Source organism: Artemia franciscana, chromosome 2, assembly GCF_032884065.1.
Source record: "Artemia franciscana chromosome 2, ASM3288406v1, whole genome shotgun sequence".
NCBI lineage: Eukaryota > Metazoa > Arthropoda > Branchiopoda > Anostraca > Artemiidae > Artemia > Artemia franciscana.
This window is the reverse complement of record NC_088864.1, coordinates 20,161,700-20,187,535: the sequence shown is the minus strand read 5'-3', so window position 1 is coordinate 20,187,535 and position 25,836 is coordinate 20,161,700. Positions and strand designations below refer to the sequence as shown.

Genomic DNA, 25,836 nt, shown 5'->3' with positions numbered 1-25,836 from the left:
TAGCTATCCCCAGAAAACACTTGGAGAAGAGGAGTCTAATTTACTTCGTTTTGGGCGTTGTGGTTCATCAGATGAAAGTGAATTAAATGGCTTGACTCATCTCACTCCTTCAGTTAACACTTCTAAAACTGTCGAGAGTAAGTTTCTTTGATATTTACTTACTTGATTTCATTCCTGTATTTGTTAAAAGATTTGGTGTAATTAGCGAACAAACTTTACCCCTGGTACTCGGCTTTCTATACGCTTTTATGTATATGATTTTCAAATTACATGTGATTAGTATCCTCTGCAATGTTCTGAACGCGGCTCTATCTCGGTGTACTATTGGAGTTACCAATTCGTTGTATCCTATGCAATAGTCCGAGCGGGGCTCTATCTCGGTATACTATTAGAATTACAAATACCTCGTGTCCTATGCAATACTCCGGACAGGGTCCTATCCCGGTGTACTATTAGAGTTGCTACCCCCTTGTATCCAACTCCGGACGTGGTCCTATCCCGGTGCACTATTGGGGTTACGAGTCCCTTGTATCCTATGCAATACTCCGACCGGGGCTCTATCCTGGTGTACTATTGGAGTTACAAATCCCTCGTGACCTATGCAATACTCCGGACAGGGCCATGTCCCGGTGTAATTTTGGAGTTGCTATCCCCTTGTATCCAACTATATTCGGGTCACAGCCATACGGAGATAAGAACGTTTCCTGAAAACATTGCTTGCCAGGTTTTATTTCTCGGTGAAACAATACAATGGGTCTGGATGGCCAGTACTCCCATTGTATCTGGTCTTCGAGATAAGAATATTCCTGGAAATATTTGTGTGCCAAGTTTAATGTGTCGATATGTTTTCTTTTCCAATGGCACATTTTTTAGCTTCTAAGCAGTTTTTTCATTGGATTTATGAAATTTATGTCTGATGTAGGAATCGAACGTGAGACCCAAGATTTCCTATGGTAAAAGAATGACGTGCTAGGTGACCGAGCCAACAATTCATTGATGATATTATGTTCTTGGAAATACATTCTAGGCAATCAATGTATTGTTTTTGGGCACTGACCAATTGGTGTTAAACATCATTGTATAGTGTCAAGTTAATAAACGTAATCGATTCCTAAATCAGAGTTGGATATATGGTAAATGCTATCAGTCAATAGTTTTCGGGCGCCTATTTTGACATCATTCCAAGAATATATATACCACAGTGATTTAAGATAATTGGTGGACAGGTATATTCTTTTGATGGTCAATGACACTTGTTTCGGTCCCAAAAAATTGTAGTGACTAAAACCGGCTATGTATGTTTTTTTGTAATGTAATGATCCTGACCACACAGGCTTTCCATCTCCGGGGCTTGCGGCTGACTTTGGGTTCCCATGTTCCCATCCAGGGCTCTAATGCCTCCTTCCAAGTTTTTCTGTCCCTCTCCCAAATTTTTTTAACTTAGGATTTTTAGGACTTGAATATCAAATTATAATTTGATTTGTCTTCAAACCCCATATTTTGCTGTGCAATATTTTCGTTCACAGTTCAATTTGATTTTCGCTATTACTTTTTTTTTGCCTTTTGCGTTAGCTGTTCGGATTTACTCGTCATTTTTTATAATTGTATATATTGTATATTGTCCTTGACCCCACGAGAAAATCTGAAATGGAATTTACTTAGAATATATTAGACTAGATTTTCTTGCAAGAATTTCTTTTTTTTATTTTTTTTTTTGCAATAAGCATTTTAACATAAATGAAACTTTTTATACATTCAGGGACTGTAAATCAACATTTGTGCGTAACTTGCGTATTTATGTGGAAAACTGCCAAAGTATTGTAAGCAGCTATTTATAGTTAAGGTTTCAGGTACAGTATTTATTTTTTTTCAAGTTTTTTTTTGAAAATTGATCAGGCAAGCTCCATGTCCTGAACATAAAGAAAGCTATTGCAACGGTCATAAATTGTTAGCTCAACTCTTTTATAATATCTATTGTAACATTCATAAACTGCAGTGTGTAATCGACACGAATACAGTAGAAAAATACAACCCAATTTTTTTCTTACATTCCTTGGAGGTTTTTTTTTGAAAATATTTGATTCAAATAATCACGGACACATGATTTAAACAAAATTCTTTTCCAGGAAACTCTGAGTACACATCTGTACTTATTGAACCAGTTTGATCTCTGGCCGCTGGCTGTTCATAGAAGAAGTAGATGACTATTTTTGATACTAGTCACTTTACCTTTGATACATATAGTATATGTGACAGAAGCTTCTTCTTTTCCATCTTTTATATTAATTAGGTTATACGTCTTGTGCTTCAAACTTCGAACTTGTGCAATAGCTGGCATTAGAAGATATTTTGTTCTTTTACTTTACTATGACGTTTCCTTTGTGTAACTAATTATTGATCTACAATAAATTTATATACGGTTGTTGAAACGAGGCATTGGCGCAAAATAAAATTTATTTTTCAGTGTTTGCTTTTCTCTATTATTGATGGTTCCTTTTAAACTGAACCCTCGTGTAATTGAACCCTGTGCAACTCAACCCATGTAATTGAACCCTCTTGCATCAGTCCCCGGGTGCAACTGAACCCCCCATGTAACTCAATCCTGTGTAACTGAATCTTCGTGCAACTGAACCACCGTGTAACTGAACTTATGTACAACTCAACCCCTGTTAGACTCGACTTCCGTGCAGTTCAACCATCATTTAATTTGATCCTGATTAAACTCAACCCCTGTTTAAACCGAACCTGCTTGACTCAGCCCTCATTTAAATCAACTGGATTGAGCTTTACCCTCCTCAAATCAACCATATAACTAGAAAAAGTAATTTGCCGTTTTGCTGGTGGTGACAAAAGCTGAATCGACTGGAATGGTTTTCATTTATTGGTTAATTTTTGTCGTGTTTTTTGTACCGCTTTGATGTAAAACTAGTCCCCTCCCGCCTCTAAAAACAGAAAATTATTCTTCTATCTTATATGTCTGAAAATTAGCGAAACTTTTCATGCCTCGGGCCCGAGTACATTTGAAGGTCATGGTTGCAGCAATAGCTGCTCCCTAGTGCAGAGAAAGTCACTGCCCATAGTAGCCAAAATCTTAAAAACAAATTTAAAAAAAGCACTGTCTCGTAAGAAAAACTTGCCTTGACGAAATCACTGAATCTCCGTCAATGAAACTCTAAGATCGAAAACCCTTAGACTAGTGTTTAAAATGCCCCTCTTGAATACTCTCCCTTCCCTGTCACCTTTGCATATGGAAAACAAGGAAAAATAAAAAGCTACCAAGTGAAAAAAACTAATTTAAATGCGAAGATGATTCGTTAATGGTATAGGCTATTTATTTTCATTTAACACTAAAATTAGTAACGAAAAAAATTCTTGGGAATTACGAAAAAGTACGTGATACCTGAACGCGTCTTCTTTTTCTTTCTTTTTTCCCAGCGCTAGCCGGTCATTGGAACATCGTAGGGGCACTGACCATCCGAGGTTCTCGGAATTAGTTTTTTATGTCCCCCACCCCATAAAGACGTGCATTAACTGATGAATGTAAAAAAAAGTAGAAAAAACACTAAAATGTGAATTAAGGCGGTGTGAAGTTGAGGCCATAGATAAAATTGCCAAAGATCTGGAGGATGCAGCCAGAAGGCATGATAGTAAAATATTGCACTAGCATGTCAATAAATTGAGTGGGAATAGTCAATCTGGGCTATTTTATCCCAGTTGAAGATAAGAACGGGACCACAATTAGCGATAAGGAAAGAGTTAATGAGGGATGGTCTGAACATTTTGAGAAAGTGCTAAACCGTGATAGAGTTACAGGAAAAGATGTAGGAAAGAATGAAAAAGTCTGCGTCACTTTGGATATGAAGGAAGATTTGTCCTGTGAGGATTAAAAAACAATAAGGCCCCAAGGAAGTTTCAGAGGCAGCGTAATAGCGCTGCCTAGTAAAGAACGATTTTTTTTTTTTTTTTGTCCAGACCAGATCACTTCGTATCGAAGGAGTTGTCGTAGAGATTTTGAAAAGAGCTCACTCAATTGGAAATTGAAAGGGCTAGGGTCCTTTTTAATAGTCGAAAGTGGTTGGAGGGCAACTAACCCCCTTCCCACGCCCACCATTTCCCCAAACAAATTCAATCCAAATTTTGAAATAGCCATTTTGTTCAACGTGGTTGAAACGTCCGGAAATTATGTCTTTGAGGATGACAACCCCTCCCAAAGCCCCCAGGGTAAGGGTTGTAAGCTACGCCCTGGGGGGGCATATGAGGTTTTTATGGAAAGTCTTGTCATAAAAACTTTGAAAAGGGCTCATCCGATTGGAAATTGAGAGGGCTAGTGCCTTTTTTAATAGTTGAAAGTGATCGGAGGGCAACCCCCCTGCCATCATTTCCCCAAACACTTCCGATCAAAATTTTGAGATAGCCATTTTTCCAACGTAGGGGAAAGGTCTGGAAATTGTCTTTGCGAATTTCACCTCCCCCCACAGCCCTCAGAGAATGGATTGTAAGTTATGCGCCGGGGTTATATAAGGTTTTTTATAGAAAGCTTTGTCGTAGAAACTTCAAAAAGGGCTCATCCAGTTGGAAATTGAGAGGGCTAGTGCTCTTTTTAATAGTCGAAAGTGATCTGAGGGCAAACCAACCCCCCCGCCCTCTCCCATGGCCATCATTTCCCCAAGCACGTCCGATCAAGATTTTTATTTACTAATTTTGTCCTACGTAGTTGAAAGGTCCGAAAATTATGTCTGTGACGATGACAACCCCCTCCCTCATAGCCCTCAGGGCAGGGGCTATAAGTTATGCCCTTGGGGCATATAAAGTTTTTATAGAAAGTGTTGTCCTAGAAACTTCAAAAAGAGCTCATTCGATCGGAAATTGAAAGGACTAGCGCCCTTATTATTAGTCGAAAGTGATCGGAGGGCAAATCCTCCTCCCCCCATCATTTCTCCATAAACTTCCAACCAAAATTTTGAGATTGCCATTTTTTTCAACGTAGTGACAGGTCTGGAAATTATATCTTTGAGGATGACAACCCCCAGCCCTAAGGGCAAGCGTTGTAAGTTATGCCCAGGGGGCATACAAGTTTTTTGCAGAACGCGTGATCGTATAAACTTTGGAGGGGCTCATTGAATTGGTGATTCGAAACTCTAGTGCCCTTTTTAAGAGTCAAAGTGATCGGAGGACACCTACACCCCCCTCCTCCCCATACACACGTCGTATTGTCCCGAAATACATCCAATAGAGTTTTCAAGATAGCCATTATATTCGAAATAGTCCAAATATCATTTTACAAGGCTTTTGGGGTTGAAACAAACCCCCAGAGCCTAGGGGCAAGAGTCGTAAATTATGCCCTGGGGATATTTAAGGTTTTTATGGAACGGATGGTTGTATACACTTTAGAGGAAGCTCGTTTGGTTGAAAATTGGAAGTTCCAATTCCTTTTTAAGAGTCAAAAGTGATAGAGGACAGCTAGATCCCCCCTCACTACCCTCCTTCAACAAACGAATCTGATTAAAATTGTGAGATAGCGATTTTGCTCAAAAGTTTCCAAAGAACATATAACAATGCCTCTAGGGTTGGTACAACCCCCCAGTGCCCTGGGGATAGGATTGAAAGTCATGCCCTGGGAGCATATAAGATTTTTATGGAATGGGTGGTCGTATAAACTTCAGATGGGGCTTATTTAATTTGAAATTAGAAGTCATAGTGCCCTTTCTAAAATAATCAACAGTCCCCCCCCCTCCAAGCCCATCATTTCCCTTAACACCTCCTATGAAAATTTGGAGATAACAATTTTGTCCTTCGTAGTTTAAGGGTCTTGAAATTATGTCTGAGGAAGACCCCCCCCCCCTACAGTTTTCCGGACGAGGGTTTTAAGTTATGCCTGGGGGCATATAATGTTCTTATAGAAAGGGAGGTCGTATATGCTTCGGAAGGGACTCTTTGGATTGGCAATCAGAAGTTCTAGTGCCTAGTGCCTAGTAAAAGAAGACAGTCCTTTTATTCAAAATAGTCCAAAGATCATATAACAAGGCTTTTGGGGTTGATGCAAACCACCAGAGCCTGAGGGCAAGGGTTGGAAGTTATACCCCTGGGGCATTTAAGATTCTTATGGAAGGGATGGTTGTATAAACTTTAGAGGTGGCTCGTTTGGTTGAAACTGGAAGGTCTAGTTCCCTTTTAAGAGTCACTAGTGATGGAGGTCAACTAGCCCCTCCCCCATCCTCAAATTACCCCTCTTTTCAGCAAACGCATCTGATTATAATTATGCCGTGGTAATTGTGTTTAAAATAGTCCAAAGAACATATAACAATGCCTCCAGGGTTGGCAACCCCCCAGAGCCCTGGGTCAAGGGCTTTAAGTTACGCCCTGTGGCCATATAAGGGTTTTATGGAATGCATGTAAAGGTATGCATGTTTGACTTCTACTTTCTAAAAATACTAAGAGCATCAAGATGAGTCTTTCAACGAATATGGAGGGGAGTGTTGAACTCCCCCTCCTCAAATCATAACATGTTTTGTGTATATGAGTTGTCAAAAGGGTGTAACTCAGGAATTACTGAATAAATTAATTTGGAATTTTCATGTAATGATAAGGGATATGATCAATTGACCAAAAAGGCAATATTTCAACGCTACTGCTGCTTCTACTGCTACCACAAGTACTTTAGCTACTATCACTATAACTACTACTTCTGTAGCGAGTACTACTAAGGCTAAGGATATTGAAAAAATATCTGAAGAAACGTTAAGGGGAAAGTTGAACTATATCAAAACATAATGTGTATACAGATTGCTGATACGGGCGTATCTGCAATATTTTTGGAACGGCTTATCATATAAGGAGGAAGTTACAGGGGATATCATGAGTGGGACGCTCAGTTGACCAAAAGGCAAAATGTATTTGCCACTACTACTATGATACTAGCACAATTAAGGCTATATGTATGGAGGTGAATCGTTTACAGAATATTGAGGGGGAACTTGAACTAAATCAATACACAAAGCTCATGCAGTTTGTCAAAAGGACGTATTTCAAGAACTGGTTTGGTTATTAAGTTGAAAATTTTGGAGAATACTTAAAGGGGAAGATCCACTTACAGATACGTAGATTATGCATGTCACTACTAACACTAATACCACTGCTATTTTTGCTTATGCTACTACTTCTACTAAACTATTCCAACTATTGCTTTAATTGCAACAACTTTTAAGGCTTAATGGATGAAAAAGGCATCAAAAGGGTGTCAAAAGTGCACATCAACAACATTTTTGGAACGGCTTAACGTGTCAAAGTGAATCTTCCGGGGCATCATGAAAACGATGCTCAACTAACCAAAAGGCAATATGCATACACTACAATCATAAGCATATCATATAGCTGCGGTCAAGGTTGGAAATGAGGTTAGTAGCTGACTTTGCATTAAATCAGGAGCTCAGAAGGAATTTAGAAGGCCTTTTTAATAGGAAAAAGAAATAAATAAGAAGTAGTTGTAAAACAATTTAAAGAAAAACAAGTAAAACAAGTCTCAAATAACATTTTTATGCTAATTCGCTACACTTGGCATTAGACATGGGTAACGAAGAGTTTTGAGTTCTCGGCAACATCTGGGATTTCTGTTTTCTAGCAGACTTCCCATCTCCAGTATGTGATCAGTATGTCTTCAGTCATTAACAGTTGCGAAGCTAGATTCATTGGGATTTTCATCAAATGGCGGAAATCTGGGAGATTTTTTTTTAACAAGAAGAAAAACTTTAACAATAAAAAGTGGGTTTTTTCCTAAATTTGTGTGAGTTCTACCCGCATAATAACTGCCGCAGTCACACGGTTATTGATAGACCCCTCTTCGACGAGTAACTATGGTTTTATTTTTGCCAGAGTTTAGGAAAGTCATTATTTTTAAGTTTCTAGTAAAGACTGCATACACATTATTGTGTGTGCAAATTTGTTTTTAATTCATATACTTTTTCGAATGTTTGGAAGGTAAATTACATTTTAAGTATCACTAGGAACTTCATATGATAAAAGATCTTTGATTTTAAGAGTGTCTTTTTAGACTATGGATAATTTTATTATTAATAAAAAGGATGTGACAACCATTTCCAAAAGCATATCTCTGACAAATTTAATTCTGCTGTGATATAAGACTTAGAGCAAATGTTTAGGAAATGATCGATGAGGGAAGTTACAACAGCTCTTTTAACTTGTGGAGGGTATTAAGATATAAAATAAAGATAGCTATTATTTTGTGTGGGCTATCTGTAAATAGTAAAAATCATCACTGCTGTGAATCAATGAAACATCTAGAAACGGTATTTTATTTGCATTTTCAATTTCTAGAGTAAACTGTAAATTTCTATCTTGCGTATTTTCCTGCAAAATAGTTGAATTTCCAGAAAAAACAGCTGGACAAATTAGTAGAGATTGTTTTGATCCCTTAAAGATTAAGGAAAATGTATCACAAGTGTTAAAACAGAAAATAAGCCTAATCGTAAGGGCCCAAGACTCCTTTCAAAAGAAGGATATAAGATCAAATTACAATACGGTAACAAAAAAATTTAACTAACAATTTGCTTATGACACACTGTTACATAACATATTGGGTGATTGGATACATTACTACAATTGCTATAAGCCTCCCTCCCCCCAGTACAGAAAGAAAATTTAGGAAAATGCAGCTTCAAACTTTTTTAATTGCATATATCATTTATTTTAATTTTTAAGTGGTACATACTCTAAAAGTATTAAAAATGATAAAACTAATATCACACAAAATACATAGCTTTCACAATCTTCCTGAACAATCATCATATTAATTTCATTGCTTCAATCCAATGTATACAGTTTCCTTTCCTGTCTTTTTGATCGTTCCCAACAGGAAGTCTTCCGGCAAAGTTGAATCGACGTAGACCTTCTGACCTGGGAGGTCAATATCAACATTGTTGACCCCTTGACCTGTAAAGTTGGTAGATATCAATAAATTAATATCAGGACAAGTACTTTTAAAATATAGGGTTATTATACGATTTTTAATGGGGGGGGGGTCTAAACCTGACATTAGCATTCCAACACGGATACTGGGATATGACACATAGTAGGGATACGATGCTTTTCAAATGTTTCATGCCTGAACTCGTTTTAGGCTTACTTCCCTTTTGGTTAAAGTCATTTTATAAAGGCCTATCCCTGAAGCCTTCATTCACATTAATATAACTTTAATTTTTTGAGAAGCCATACATAAGTGGGTCATTAAGAAAGGCTAGTGGTCGGTACGTACGGAAGATTTATTTTTTGGAGGGGGATTGTATTATATAATAGATATTATTCGGGTTGCCGAAGTTTCCACTTACTCAATTCAAACAATGATATATATTCACTGTTCTTGGTACTTTCAGGCGAACTAACCGAGACCTTATTACGCACACAGGTAAAAATTTGTAACAAATTCTTTCGCAGAACTCAAAGAGGTTGAACATGACGAATGAATGCATTAGATTGAAAAGAGGAAAAATTAGACAGTTTTGTAAGTTCAGGTTGCTTCCGCGAAATTTCTTATTGAAAACCTAAAATACTCTTAGCCATATTGCAGTAAGATCCTGAGATCAACAATGTGTAATAAACATACCATCGATCAAAGATTTATTTATGAGGCTTTTTGCATGAAATGAGTGATTCTTCCCAGCTTTGGGCCCTTTCCTCGGGGCTGCACGGGTTTCACTATCTTTGGAGATACATATTTTTATATTTTGAGTATTGTGATTAAATTGGCTACTTTTAGTTTTATATGCGACATCATGTTTGGTCACAATAGGCCCTGGGGTCGCAAAATGGTGATGGAGGCCTAATTTCCCTTTGGTCATTATCAGGTCTAACAAGTGCGGTAGAATTCTTGTTTTTTGTTGGAACAAAATCGGTTCTGAAATTATGACCACTGGCTCAATAAGTCCACAAAAAAACAGCATACACGATAACAACAGCAAATAAAACACAACAAACTAACAAACAACAATGACACGTAAAAAACACTATTTTGTATTTTTATCCTAGATAGTTTTATCAAGATCGGATTACTTTTGGGGGTGTTTCTCCCCGTTTTCTGCAACTATGTAAATTTGACTCTGCTAATGACTTCCAATGAGTACATATAACTCTATATGTACTTCATAAATATAATTCATATTTATTAGCCTAAATAATAATACTTTTTTAAATATCTTGGATCATCGTAAATTAAAGATTCTTTACTTGAAGTTTGTTTTTATATTTTCAAGGGCAACAAAGAAGGGTCGGCGAAACGCATAAAAAAACTAAGAAACTGTTTGTTGCAGTTCCATTGTGTAATCTGGGCATTGATATGCTTGGCCATGCCTAATCTTTTTTATAGTATAATTAAGTATGATTGTATTGTATATAATTATCTTAAATATAATTATAGTATAATCAAGAATAATTTTCATCCTTTTCTTACTTGCAGAAAAAGCTTGACAATAGAATTTTGTATTTTAAAATCGTTCTTACCACTTCTTCGAGATATAAAAAGGTATATTAAGTCGTTAATATAGCGCCAAAATCACACAAAGCCATCCTTTTATATTAAAATTTAAGTGCTTGGCCTTAACAGCTCTTAATTACCGCTCTTTTCTATCTTCCATTATGTTGATCTTCAAAAACAACTTTTCTCTTTCACAACAATCGAATAACAGATTCTGAAAAAAAGATTTGTGTTGAATTCAAATATTATTCTTGTTTTTCCCTATCGGCAGAAATATTACGCGATATTCATTTGAATTTTTGCAATATTCTAAAAAAAACCTTATCTAGCTATCGAATTCAAAATTGTAACTACCCATTCTCACTTACCTAGAAAGCGGTAGATAGTGATTTTCGGGCTTGTTTTGCATTTGGAACGGCTTTTATAATTAACGTTTCTCGAAGAAAATTCAGCACTATTAAACCGCAGCCGTCAGATAATAAGTATTACCACCCCCACCCTCTAGACACACCCTGTAGTATCACAACGGATTGATGCTCTACTTGGCAATATAGGACCAAGGGTTTGATTCCAGATGCAGCAAGGTTAAAGGACAAGATTAATATCTGTCTCTGAGAAGAACACCAGCAACTAAAACGTCCAATCGATGCCTTACGTACCACCAATGGCTCTGAAGGATCTTGATCCTTTTCCTCTGGACATGTTCCTGGGTATCCCTTGAAATTTTCTAAGTTGCAACAAAAAGTCAATTATAACTATTTTTGATGTTCTAAATGCACTATAAAGAGGTTATAGGTAGATACTACCTTTAAGTTTTCCAAGAACTCTTTCTACTGCCCCAGAACAGCCTTCGCAAGACATGGCAACTTTAAACTCGTGAATCTAAAAACAAAAGAAATAGATTATCATATAGAACAAAAATTATACTCTATGGTAAATATACAATAAAACAATGAATATACTAGAAAATTCGTGCAGTAGATTAATATTTTTTAATTTTTGTAAATAAAGGCTAAAAATTCTTAGTCAGCTGACCTATTCTGGTATCCATATGACACTTTCCAAAGCTGTTCTGGAGTTATTTTACTATTATTTAGTCAAAATTCTCTTTTAAACAATGAAAAAAAAACGAAAAAAGTTTCGAGAACTTTAATAGGGTTTAAACAGATAAAGTAAAACACAAAATGATAAAGATAAAAATGATTTATAACAAGAGAATTTACGACTAAGAACAGAGATAACACCTCAAACTCATGAAAAAAAAAAGAATAAAAGACGCGTCAAAAATTCATTAAGAATTTCAACAAGTAGCTTAAGAAACTTTGTTATTATTGCACGTTATTATTGCAGGGACTTAGACAGCTCGAGAATATACTGCACTCACTAAGCATTAAATAAAAAAAAAAGTTTACTCAACTGAAAGCAAAGAGCAACATTAAAACTTAAACGAAAAAAAATATTACGTTTATGAGGGGCTTGGCCCCTCGTCAACACCTCGCTCTTTATGCTAAAGTTCGAATTATGTTCCAATTCTTTAAGAATGACCCCTGAATCACAAAGGCCGTTTATTTAGAATAAATAGCTCTTTAGAAAGTACTAAAAATACTTTAGCGTGAAGAGCGAGGTATTGACGAGGGGACGCACACCCTCATATACTTAATAATTTATATACTTGTAATTTATATGCTTAATAATTCATATACTTAATAATACTTAATAATAATAATTGTTCGTTTTAAGCTTTAATGTTGCTCATTACTTTCAGTTGAAAGCAAGCGAAACACCAGCTGCAATATAGGAACCCATCTGCTCCATTTAAAGGAGCAACTGTGTATGGATTTATACATTTATTCTTAAAAACGGCTTATTATTTTTCTTTTTTTCTGAAAATTGGCGCCCTGAGATCTTGTGGCCTGAAAAAAACGACCTAGATAGGTCACGGGTTTCAAAAAATTCGTTGATAACCTTAATCTTGGTAAAATGCATGCGAGTGAGTCGTACTTGTATACATTTCAAGAGCATAGGATACATCATTTTCCTACCAGGAGTAGTCGTATTGTTTTTAGTATCTATAACGCATGCAAAATTACACAAGATGACAAATGACTCTGAACAGCTAAAGAAACGGGGATGGATCAAGAAACAGCCAAAATAACCTTAAACAACATAGGGAAACGTTGCACAACGAAACCTGCTGTTAGAAGACAAGGCAAAATTATAATGGAATGAAGGAAGGTGTTAGTTGAGCGTGCGTAAGTATGTGAAGGATAAACAGGAAGAAAGAATTGAGTTCACGTCAGAATTAATTAATTCAATTGTAACTGCTGATTTGTCACCCTAAAATGAAGAAGTATTATATTAGCGTCTGCAAAGATACACAGGAAAGAGAAAATGAATTCACACCTGAATTTCTTGACCACCCTGGAATAGAATGAAGTTATTTTGGCGTCTGTATATATATATATATATATATATATATATATATATATATATATATATATATATATATATATATATATATATATATATATATATAAAAATATATATATATATATATATATATATATATATATATATATAAAATCAAAATTACATCATTTTTCCCTAGGGGTAGTCGTACCGTTTTAGTATCTATGGCGCATCCAAATTACGAAAAAAAATGACAAATACCATTGAACAGCTAAAGAAATAGGCATAGAACAAGAAACAGCAAAAATTACATTGATTTGCAAAAAAAAAAAAATGTTGAACAACAAAATCTACGGTTAGAGAACAAAGCAAAATTACAATGGAATGAAGAAATGTGTTAGTCTACCGTGTGTGAGCTTGCAAACGATGAACCAGATGGAGAAATCAGTTTTCAAATTTACATAAGGTGACCCTGAAAAGCTAAAGATAATGGCATAGAAAAAGAAACAGCAACAATCACATTGAATTAGAAAAAAAATGTGACTAAAAACTGAAAAAAATTATGGTACTGTCTTATTTTTATTTTTCAGAAATATAAAATATGCTATAAGGAACGTTGAAAAAATTACTGATTTTCCTGTCCCTTCATCATTGTTTTATGTTTTTTTTTGTTTTTTGTTTTTTAATATTTCGTGACGCTAGGCTTATCAAGTCCACGATAAAACATCTATATTTAGTTAAAAAGGATAGACAAGAAGGAGGAACTGAATTCATGTCAGAATATGAAATTGCTGATTTACCACCCTATGACCTTGAAACTAAAGAAAAAACAATGATTGTTCTAATTCGTCATTAGATATTTCAGCAGGCATAGGCACTGGAATATTCCTGGTTGAAACTGAATTATAGAGCAACGCTATTAAAGCAAAGGCTCCCGATCTATCAAGGAGGAAAGTTTCAATATTACAGCAGAGATATAGAAGCACTTTGGAAGACCAAGATGATTTGATAAACAATGTGTGGTAATTTCTTTGAAATGATAGAATCATGAATGTATGTTTTTACTGGAGCTTGATTGCGTCTTTCCCTAAACAAAAAGTTTTAAGAGAAGGACAGTGCGGTCCATAAAAAACAGGCAACTGGCTTTGCTTACAGCCCTTGGCCTGGGGGCTGAAGTGTGTTCTTGTCATCCCAAGATGCTTAATTACTTTATATTTTGACTATTTTGAACAAAATTACTATCTCAGAATTTTGATCGGATGTCCTTGGGAGGAGAGAAGCTGAAAAGGGTGTGGGAGGAGGGCTGATCACCCTCTGATCTAAATATATATAAATATATATATATATATATATATTGTCTGTAGTCTGAAGGGAGAATCCAAACGGACTGAACTTTAATTTTGTTAGACAGCAGAGTTCATCTTGATTGTATTACAGTGCTACCTATAAACAAAATGTGCTAAAATTAAAAGCAGAAAGAAAAACGCTAGCATAAATCTTCAATTTAGAAATTCATTTTGTTCTATTACTGGACAAAAAATTATACCTTTGAATCCATTCTATATCATATAGTGTATTTCCAGTAGTCCAGCAGCTTGATCCTCTACACGTTTTTCTCAGATTACCAGATCAAAGACGGGGTTTACTATCTGCTGTTTTTCTTAGATGGTGCTCATGTAGGCGAAAACTGTCATGACAAAATTATAACCAAACGATTAGGGTATACTCCAAAGGCGTCAATGAAACACGATTAGAGTATATTCCAGGAGCATCAATGGAAGGATTTATTTAACGTCTTCTACAAGCTTTTCTTGTCCTTATCTTCTCCTAGATTTTGAAATCCACATTATTTTTTAATTTTAATTAAAAAAGTACCTTTGTTTCTGTGTTTTTGTTGATAAAATTGAAAAAAACTCCCGCGGCTTGATTCTGAAAAATAAATTCTCTGCCTCTCCACCAAATCCTACATTTTCTTGAATTGACACCACTGGTATGTTCCCAGTAGGGTGGAACAAAGTTTAAGAATGCGATTTCTGCTACCAGTTGAAAGTTAAAGACTCGTATCTTCATTTTTTGGAACAAGCAAATAAATTTATCTGTGCCTACGCAGCTCCAATATACATGTTCTAGCTCAAGATTTTGTTGAATACATGTTGAGCCCTCTTTATGAGCGCTGACGTCTTAAAAAAAATATTATCTTGGATATATTTCTGCCTTCTTGGAAATCTGAAAGGAATGCAGATATAATATATGTTTCTTTCTGTTAACGCTATCAAAGGTATTACCATCTTGTATGTTTTTTCAGTATTTTGATGCTTTCTTATGAAATAAAAGTTTCCTTGTCCCAAGAAGAAAGGACGCCTTGAAGTTGCAGTCAAGCCGTAATGTTAAGTTGCAGTTGCTGAAGTTCATGGAATATCCTAATCAACTTTTTATTTCTCTGTGAATATCACTTTGGAGGCTATCAAAGAATGTGTGCGATTAATAAAAATCTTTATCAGCAATTTTATTTGTATCGCTGAAAATTGTTTCATTAGAAACTCCACTTCCACCTGGTTTCAGCTCTTGAGCCATGCCATATTCGGTGTCCAGGATTGAGGTATGACGCATTTTCAAATTATTTTGGTATTATTGGTACATGAATAAATTTAGTTAGTTACAATTTTTAAAAAACAATAACCGATGTTGATTGGATTTCGGCTGCCATGCTGATATTTATAAGTTAGTGAGAATTAATAGACTTGGAAAGCAAACCCAGGCTCCTAGTTTAAAATATTCATGGCTAAGATTTTAACAGGCAAAATTCAGATTACAACCCTCATCACTTTAAAACGGCTAATTAATTTCATTATTTTTTCACTTTGTAAATCAGTTTGTTCACAAAATGAAAAGTAAGTTATGAAAAACTTACTGAACTTTCATTGTGATCCAATTACTAATGCCAGTTAATAGGTATATGTTAATTTGAACAATCAAGATATAGTCAATTTCCAAAAAAATCATTTTCAGTTATTTTGCAGCAGTTATAATCGACAGACAACACGTGGGCAGTTCCTTGCTCTATTAGATTTTATTTGAGGTAAAATTGTTTTTCCAATATCCAATATCTCCAGTATCCAATTTAATTTTGCAAATATTTTTTTTAGACTATAGCATTAAATATTTGATTATTGCAGTACGGTTACTATAACAGCACAGTTAATACTATAACTACTGCTACTAACAACAACTCTTTGCAGTAAATAGTGACTACTTCTCGTCAAGGGAAAAGGCCTCGTGACAGGTGTATTGATAGAATATACAAGAGCAATGTTTTAGTGCACCAAATTTTAATTCTTTCTCATGTAAACATCCTATGTGACGAAGCACAAATTTTAGCATTTTTTCTAGAACTAGGTAAAAATTTGACAAGATAATGAAAACTATCCCAATTAAACTTTTCTGTTGAAAATTAATCTAAAGCCAAGATTAACGTGTTTTTTTCCTTCATTTTCCAGTACGGATAGTATTTGAGGCTTAATTACCCTCTGGCAAAAGTCATTCGATGCCGACCTGCTCCTCAAAATACCATTGATATATATATTTCGAATGTTAAGAAAGACTGGAGGAGGGTACATACGTAGAATAGAGGGTGTTGTCTACGGACAACAAAAAACCAGTATTTAGTTTTTTGGATAATCACATGAATGCGTCTCTGTAGAGTCAGTTTTGAGACACACATGTTATTTTACGAATTAGAACCATAGGTATCGATCCTCTTCAACAGATATTGACGCCTAAAAACATTTTAACTTGAATTTTTAAATTCAGTTTCTTATATGTCTTTCTATCTAAAATTGTGCATGGTCTTATAAACAATTTGACAAAATTTTGATTTAAGGTGCGGTTTATCCATCAATATTATAACGCTGATCATTATCTTATGTAAATACTTAGCACTTTCATTTTCCTTAATAAACCAAGCGTTTTCTTACCTTGAGAAGGAAAGATAACAGACTTGAAATGTCAAGACACCGTTGTTGCCGTTCAGTAATTATCATAATTTTTTCTTAAAAATACACTCGATTGCATAAAAGAACCTATACGACTTAGATCAATGATCTCAAAGGTCGTATATGTTATATTAGTAACATCAAAAGGAATTACATCACCAGTTTCATCAGAAAAAACTTCTATCTATCAAGCCGAAGCCCTTAAACCGTGCACTATTCTATGGTCAGGATTGTGATAAGCTATATTCTGATGTTCTTTGATAGTAGTGTTACACTGATAAATTCCATTAATTATAATGTAAAGATAGCTATCTATTTCTGGATATTTAAAATTTTTAGGAGGCGTGGGATTTAATCGTTCACGAATAGCAAATTTGATAGCTACTAGATATTTGGTAACTACGATATATTAGAAAGACGTGGACAGCAAATTGAGGTTGCTCTTCCCAAGTGTTTCTTCCTATGAGTTTTTAGTGCCCAGTTCCAGTTATTACCCTGATGGCTTTAAAGCCAAAGTGTCGATTTAACTATTTACTTCTATCTTGGAAATCAGTAACTTCATGAAACAAGCATTATTCTTTGAACACCTTACAGATGCATTGCGGTTAGTTTTTCGTGTGGGAACTTAATCCATTCATACTTCCCAAGACAAGCCAAACATTTGAATAGAAAGAAAGGTAATTTTTGTATTTGAAGTCTTTAAGTAATTGACAATTTCATTTCCAGGTTGGATTCCAAAAGAATGATGAAATTCTACAAAAGGAGTACTTGGGATCAATGAAACAACAAGTCAAATGCGTCCCGGTCAATCCATGGAGTCATATTTGATTACACCACTTTTTTTCTTTTTTTTTTATTAAGTTATCTCGAGAAAAAAACCTCGAAAGTAAGGAATATGACCTAATTCATTTAATATATCAATACCTGTCAGTGGTATCATGTGATTTTTGGTTCTTTCTGTAGTTCCACCTTTTTTGAAAGTGAGCATTCTTTGTATTCTGAAATCTCAGCTTAAACATTTTTTGGGGGTTTTCCAAGTTGTTTAGGACCTTTAACCACTTTTACTTGTGCTTTGTTGGGTCTACCACGTTATTTTGGAGCTTCAACAACCACTTACAATCTAGATCCAGCAATTTTTGTGTACCGGGTGACTTTAAACCTCGACCTTTTTGTAAAGTCCCCGGTAATGTGAAACCCTCACCTTTGGCGTTTGAAAAATTAGTAATTTTATAAACTATTGTTTTTCCAGCGTATGTGCCTAATGAAGCAGCGCCACTATTAAAATGGTATTAAAAATGGAAGTAAGCCACCATTTTGAATCAGTTGATGATATAATATAGTTATCTAGACATCTTAATTCTTAACTGTTCCTTGCTAAATTTGTTCAATTCTTTTCTTATACGCAATAGTTTAACAGGTTCTTTACACAATATGTTATTTTCAATTCGAATTCGGTAATTTTCTTCTTTCTTAAAACAGCTGTTTAGTTTTTACATTTGAAAAGAAGATAAATGAATTGTGTACTGAAACAAGTCAGTGTTTTCGTTGATTTCAAATTTACCAAGAAGAGATGAGAACGGTAATCTTGGATGATTTTGAAGTAGTTGTTTTTAGGATAAATCAGTGTCACATCCTTTATTTTGATTTTTATTATTTTCAATCTTAGTTACCTGTTTTATGAATTTGTAGTTTAACAGGGTCTTAATAGGTCTGATGCGTTATTCGCATTATACATTTTGTTTTGTATTAAAACAAGTTTTAATTTTTTGTTTCTTAAATTCTGAAAAATAAATTGTTTGCCCTTCCATTTATTATAGAATCATTTTATAGATAAAAATCTAATGATATTTACTTTACTTAAACCTTCCTGCCGTTCTCTTTTGAAATGCCTCATCGAAGCCTTTTCCAAGTATACTTTTTATAACATTTTCGAAATTGTTTAAACGATGAGATAACTGCATACCAGTAACCAGTATACTGGTATACAAGTATACCAGTAACCTTGGAAGCTTAATTGCATCTCCACCATTTTTTGGGCTTTCAACATTTCTAATACTTCTCTTTTCTGCATTAATATCTTCTTTTGTTACTTTTAAGATATTTTTTATTAATAGTCCTTTGTCATCAACTCTAGTCAACATAGTATCCGGTGATTGATAAATTTCGTTTAATCTATTAATATCCTCAATCAAATACTGATTTGTAAGAATTTGTTTTGGTTAACAAATTGTCTCGAAATCTTTAAAAGTAATTTTCACATTTTGAAAAGTAATAGCATCATTGTCTGATTTTGCATGACCTAAATTAATTAAGCGCTTATCTTGTAAATCAAGATTACCATCACCACCCAGTATTCCACTTTTGTTACTTGTATACTTCCGATATTTACTTCACAAGCTTCCAAACTTATTAATTAAGTATACTTAAATTTTATTAAGTTTATATCTAAGCTTTTTCTGTACTTGAGATATTCATTATTTGTCTGCAAATTACTTAGTAAAAATTCATGATTCTTTTTTGCTTGATTAAAGTAGTTGATTTTTTTTCTTTTTTCAATCCAGATCCATATCTCATTCTATGATTTTGTCTTATTCTATCAGTTTCTTTTGGATTTGAAAAGTGCAAAATAATTACAGTCTAATCGTATAATTTAGGAATATCAAAATAGCTCTGAGGAATACAGATTATCGATGCGTTTCGTTTCCTATCTTTCACGAGTAAATTTTCAACTTTTTCTGTTATAAAATCATCAAATATAATTAAATTTTAATACTTGGGATCTAGGTCATCTACATCAATGATAAAATTTTCATCATTGCTCTCAACCAAAAGATCCATGTCAGTTTTTTCCTCCAAGACATTCATGGTGAGTTTTACATTTTGAAGAAGACGCGTTTACATTCATAGTGTCGATGACCAGTGGCAAGCAGATTTGGTTGATATGCAGCAGTATAAAAGTGAAATAATAATTTTAATTATATTCTTACAGTCAGCGATTGTTTTAGTAAATATGATTGGTGTTTTCATTTAAAAGATGAAACGAGTAAGGAAATTATTAATATTTTTACAGATTTAATTGCAAATAGAAAATCTAAAAAATTAGGAACAGATTAAGGTAAAGAATTTTTTTATGAAAACATTCAAGTTTTTTTAGAGTCATGAAATACATTGATTCTCATCTGAAAGTGAATTGAAGGCTCAAATTGTTGACTAATTTAATAGAATAATCAAAGGCAAATTATGGAAATATTTTACTCAAGATAACACAAAACGTTAGATTCATGTATTACCCTCTTTTGTTGGCAATTATAATAGTCCTTATCATTCATCCATCGTAATGAAACAAATAGAAGGGAGTAAAAAAGGAAGTGAAAAAACGCTAACTTATGAAGGTATGCACTAATTTATTTACTGACTTTGAAGTTCGAAAACCATCCCGAAGCAAATCTAATGATGGTGATTTTGTTGGATTGATAAAAGTAAGGGCGTTTTATAAAGGCTATCTACCGATAGAATAAAAACTTTCATTCTATGAATGGATCCTGTAAAGTCGAATAAACTACTAGCAAATATTGTGAAAAGGAGGGAAATACAAAGAAATACGGTTCAAAAACGTGCCTTAGAGCAAGCTGAATTTTGTGACTATGCTGAAAAGGTGTGTGCTCCAATCGTTGAAGCAAAAGATAAAAATAAAAATATGATTACCAATAAATTGCATGAAAATGACACTTATTTAAGATAACGATTTCAACTGGATCAATATTTAAGCAACGCAGCAAGTTATCACGCAAGCAATCAAGCTCAATCAAATCAAGATAATTTACCACCGAATAAACCGAATTTCATTGCTAATGTCAATTTTCTGAAAGATGAAAATTGAGAGAAAGCAATGAGGATTATAATCCTAAGGGATTCTATTTTAAAATGCCTAGTTTTTATTTAGAAAATTATCAATATTTAAAACAGACTACAGATGAATCAGGAACACTTAGCAAAGATATGGAAGAAAGATGAAACGTTTGAAATCTGGTGAATTAGAAAAAAGTCTCATTGCGTAAAAATCTACAAAAGAAGATTAAAAGCTATTTAAGATAACCTAATGTTATGTATCCTCACTAAGGAATTGGGATTTACATTAATGCAAATGATATGATTGAAAAATGATACAGTTTGCTAGGTAACAGAACTGCCAGAAATACATTTCAGGAAGTGAGATATGAAGCTATTAACCTGCTTAATTCATTAATCAAAAATAAAATTATTAAGAAAAATGCCTCTAAAACTATTTATAACAACTATGTCACAATTTGAATTTTATGAAGAAAACTGCTTTTCTAATATATGATTTTGATTATTTCAAATGGTTTGATTATTTGATTATTCCGAGCCAAAGTCCTTTAACCGTGCATTATTCGATGTTGAGGATTGTGGTATGCCATATTGTGATATTCTTTTGATAGTATTGTTACACCGATAAATTCAGTTAATTATAATCTAAAGATAGTGCTGATTATTATTAGTGGAAACAAAAGTAAAATTAAACAGTCTTATACAAGTAATCTGATCACATTAGATCGAAACTCTAATTATGAAATAGCTTTAACTCAAAGTATACTATGATATTCAAGGTATAGTAGTAGTGATCAATTTATAAACAATACGTTTGAATATAGGGAAAAAATAATAATGAATGGGTAAATGTTGTCATACCCAATGGTTGGTACGATGAAGAGGATTTAAATTATTTCTTAAATCAATTCAATTCATTTCAGTTATTTCAATTCATCCCTAGATCTGTTGGATTGCAACCGATGATCAGTCAATTGCTTTACCAGCTTCGCCATGCTGGCCTGTAAGGAGGGTTTACACAATCTTTTTTTGTTTTATTTGATATACGAAATGATCAAAAGTGTTGCAAGCTTCTAAAATTGAACCTGAGACATTTCTCTTCTGAGTCAAGCGCTCGAACCATTTGCGCTTTTCGAGGTTGGTTAAACGTTAGTCGGAAATCATTTTGTTAGATAAATTATTTCCGATTCAGAAATCTTTTTAAAATGAAGTCATCAACCAATAAATCAAGAAACTTTTAAACGAAATGAAATTGGAAAATAAATATATTTCAAGCATTGGGAAAGAAGATTTAGACATGGGAATGAAATATACAATTAAAGCAATTAAATTTGTTACAATTAAATATGGAAATAAATTGTTATCACTATTGATTTTAAAGGTAAAATGGTTGATCCATTTGCACCTGAGCGTTTTGATTCTAGAGTAGCTGATCCTGAAAAAAAAAATAGACCAAGGTCTGATTTCAAAGATTATTGAAAGAAAAGGGAAAGATATAATAATTATCTAGATATTGATAAGGAACTATCCACTAAATATTGAATTTTATTAAATTGTTATATTTATCCGTAGCATATATGAAGTATTGAATAAGGAAAATATGCATCAATTTTTCATTTCACAAGACCTGTTTTGATCTTAAAGCTCATGATGGGAAATTGTAAAATGTTAGAAATTTTCATTTAAAATGGTGTGAATTCAATTGAAAATAAGCTCCAGCTTATTTAACTGAATTGAAATGAAATTGAAATGATGTGGTCCAGCACCTGTATTTCTTATACTACTGTAACCAATAAATTTGCTGATGACACTCGTCTGTCTTCAGTTTCTTCGAAAAATGTTTACATTGATATTAATTGAAAATTTGATCGTTACAAAAGAAATTCAAGAGAATTGAATATAACTTATGAAATAATTCCAAGTTTCCTTTTGATTGTTTATCAAATTTTAACGTACGTTCATTTACTAGAGATTTTTAAGAAACATGAACGCTTGAGTAAAGTGACCGTTTAAGAAACAGGACAGTACTGTCTTTGAACACATATAAACATTATCAGGAATAGCTTAATACCCGATAACTTACTTTGAAATTGCAGGATAGGCCTGTTGGAAAGCTGTATTATATATATTTCGTACATAATATGAACGAAAACCTTAAAGGTATAGGCACTAGACTCTACACCAAACCGATAGTGCTGATCTCCATTTCATCGCTCTTCATTTATAATTTATAATAAGGATTGGGGGCCCCCATCCTTTGCTTCCGTATACCCTTTCTCTTTACCTTCCTCAGGTCTCTCCGAGTAGCCATTAAGAGCTGCATTAACTCTGCCTTAGTTTACAGGGTCAAGTCATTAACCCTCGGTCCAAATCAAATAATCAGCGACGACAGAACTCGAACCCCAAAATTCCTTTGCTGTGTTACACGCAGGATTACAATAGAAATAAGGTTAGTAGTTGTGTTTTTTTTTGCAACAATTAAATCAGAATATTAAAATAGACATGGTCCTGAAAAAAATCAGGATTTAAACAATAATTGAAATTGTCCTTTGAAATAAATTTGACTACTTGTAATTCGAACATATGTCAAGATTGGCACAATACTGCCATTGGTCGATGCCGACACAAATTAATCAACTAACTTCCAGAGCGTACCGCTGCTTCAAAATATAGGCGGCAACTTTATAAGCAGAAATGATATAATTCCTGGCAAAAATAGTCATTTTCGCTTGAGCATTCAGCTCTCCAAAATTTAACAACAGCCAGGTGTCAGTCATCTTTTACGGGTGGTTAGGTTTGATTGTCCTTCCTTTAAGAAATTTAACGCATTGGTGTCCATATTGAAACACTCGATGAAGACTTCTTCCATAAGTTTAGATTTTGCTTTGTCTCTCAAGTGAGGAAAGGGGGAAAGCCAAAAAACCAAATAATTGGTGAACTGCATGAACAAATGGGGAATTCAAGGGACGATGGTAAATTCTTGACATTTGGGTGGAGCGCACGCCAGGAGACACCCTTAATCCTATGTACGTACATTTTTTATTTTTTCCGACGAATTTGGCCCAAGTTCAGTCCCAATCAGCGATCAAATATTGCGTTCCACTTCAAGACTTGCCCAGCCTCTTCCTTATAGTTCCACATTGACTGGCTATAGGTTTAGACGCCAATTGATGTTTGAAAAGGTGCAGTTGGTTTACTAAGGAATACTGCAATTAAAAACTGCAAGGTCAGATCGCTACAGACCCTGAGTTTAATAATGTACTTATAGTCAGAGGACTCCCTATTAAATTATTCTCTCAAAAGGATTCAACACCTTAAATATCATTTTAAATATCAGCCGACATCAATGTCGGCTGACTGTCTCAAACGAAAAAGGTCAATTAGCTAATTTTCCCAGGGTAATAATTATCATTGAAACCTACGGGGATGATTTGATCATAAAATTTTACTAATGAAACATAGAATTGTGTCAGCAAAGTTTCTATCAAAGTGCTTTGCACCACAGAAAATTCAAAGAGCAGCCACATTGTTCAAATTACATTTCTTTGGAGGTGATTGATGGCATTTTCCTAGAATGTATGCTAGAACGTTTTTAGGGACAATCCTTTCTCGAATTTTAAATAAAAAATACCGCTCTGTTTGACCAAAAAGTAAATTTACACTTCCTAATGATATAGGTTTCTATAAAACTAAAAACATCTATGTCTGGCACAAAACAAGGGACGTTTTAAGGTTTTTCTAAGGTTTCAGGGAATGTAGATGTCGACTTAGTTGTCTGCCTTTTATTAGGATCCCTTATCCAAGCTATATAAGTTATGGCAAGACCACCCAATCAAATCTACAGAGTTTGGCTCCACAAAATAAAAAAGTTTATAATGGACAAAATAGGCCTATTCTTTATGATATTGAATCCCCTCAAACCCGATGGAAGATCTGCCTAAAAAGTATTTATTTCTAATTCTTTCCCATCTCTAATACAACGCCTAATAAAAATAGTCTGTTCCTTCCTCCCATCTTCAGGGCTGGATCTGTGTCCGCTTGTATTGTAATACAAATTGGTATCACCGTTGCCGAAAAATTTATTAGTGTTGAAACAATTCATTCCTTTCTTGCTGGATAAAGGTAAGCTTGTTTATGACAGGTACGGATAAATTTAGGGTCACAAAATGTTGAAAGAGAAAACCGTACATGAATTTGTCAAAAAGAACGGGGTATTGAACAAGAGCTAAGAGCTCATATGGCACTTGTGACGAAATCGGAAGAGCCAAGCGCTCATACGGCATGAGCTCTAGCAAAATTCTAAGAATCAATAGATTGGTTTAAAAGGAAAATCAGAGGCTTAATGCCGGTCGGGATTTAAAATAAGGGCTCTGAGTCACGAGGTCCTTCTAAATATTAAAATTTATTAAGATCCGATCACCCACTCGTAAGTTAAAAATACCTCAACTTTTCTAATTTGTCCTCTCCCTTCAGCCCCCCAGATGGTCAAATCGGGGGAAACGACTTTATTAAGTCAATTTGTGCAGCTCCCTGACACGCCTACCAATTTTCATAGTCCTAGCACGTCCAGAAGCACCAAACTCCCCAAAGCACTGAACCCCACCACCTAACTCCACCAAAGAGAGTAGATCCAGTCCGGTTACGTCAATCACGTATCTACGACGTTTATAAGCGTTTTCCAAGATTTCCGGTTTCCCCGTCCAACTACCCCCAATGTCAAAAGATCTGGTCGGGATTTGAAATAAGAGCTCTGAGACATAAGTTCCTTCTAAATATAAATTTCTTTAAAACCCGGTCATCCGTTCTTAAGTTAAAAATACCTCAATTTTTCTGATTTTTTCCAAATTAACAACCCCCAGCTCCCTCAAAGAGAAAGGATCCGTACCAATTTATGTCAATCTCGTATCTATAACTTGTGCTTATTCTTCGCATCAAGTTTCATCCCGATCTCTCCGCTCTAAGGGTTTTCCAAGATTTCCGGTTTCCAAGATTTCTGTTTCCCCCTCCAACCCTCTATGTCCCTGGATCCGATTCGAATTGAAAATGAAGCATCTGAGACATAAGATTCTTCTCTATATCAAGTTTCATTAAGATCAAAATCAC

General features: G+C 34.4%; 1 protein-coding gene across 3 annotated transcripts in view; it reads right to left on the bottom strand.

Annotated features, from left to right (window-relative positions):
* Positions 1–8,677: 8,677 nt before the first annotated feature.
* The window catches only part of LOC136038474 (ninjurin-2-like), a 55,661-nt gene continuing 38,502 nt past the window's right edge, over positions 8,678–25,836 (bottom strand). For all 3 annotated transcript variants that reach the window (XM_065721572.1, XM_065721546.1, XM_065721554.1), the window contains 2 exons: positions 11,290–11,365; positions 8,678–8,946 (listed from right to left, as the gene is read on the bottom strand). In XM_065721572.1, coding sequence (XP_065577644.1) covers positions 8,810–8,946; positions 11,290–11,365 — 213 coding nt within the window. In that variant the 3' untranslated portion in view covers positions 8,678–8,809. The remainder of the gene's footprint in view (positions 8,947–11,289; positions 11,366–25,836) is intronic.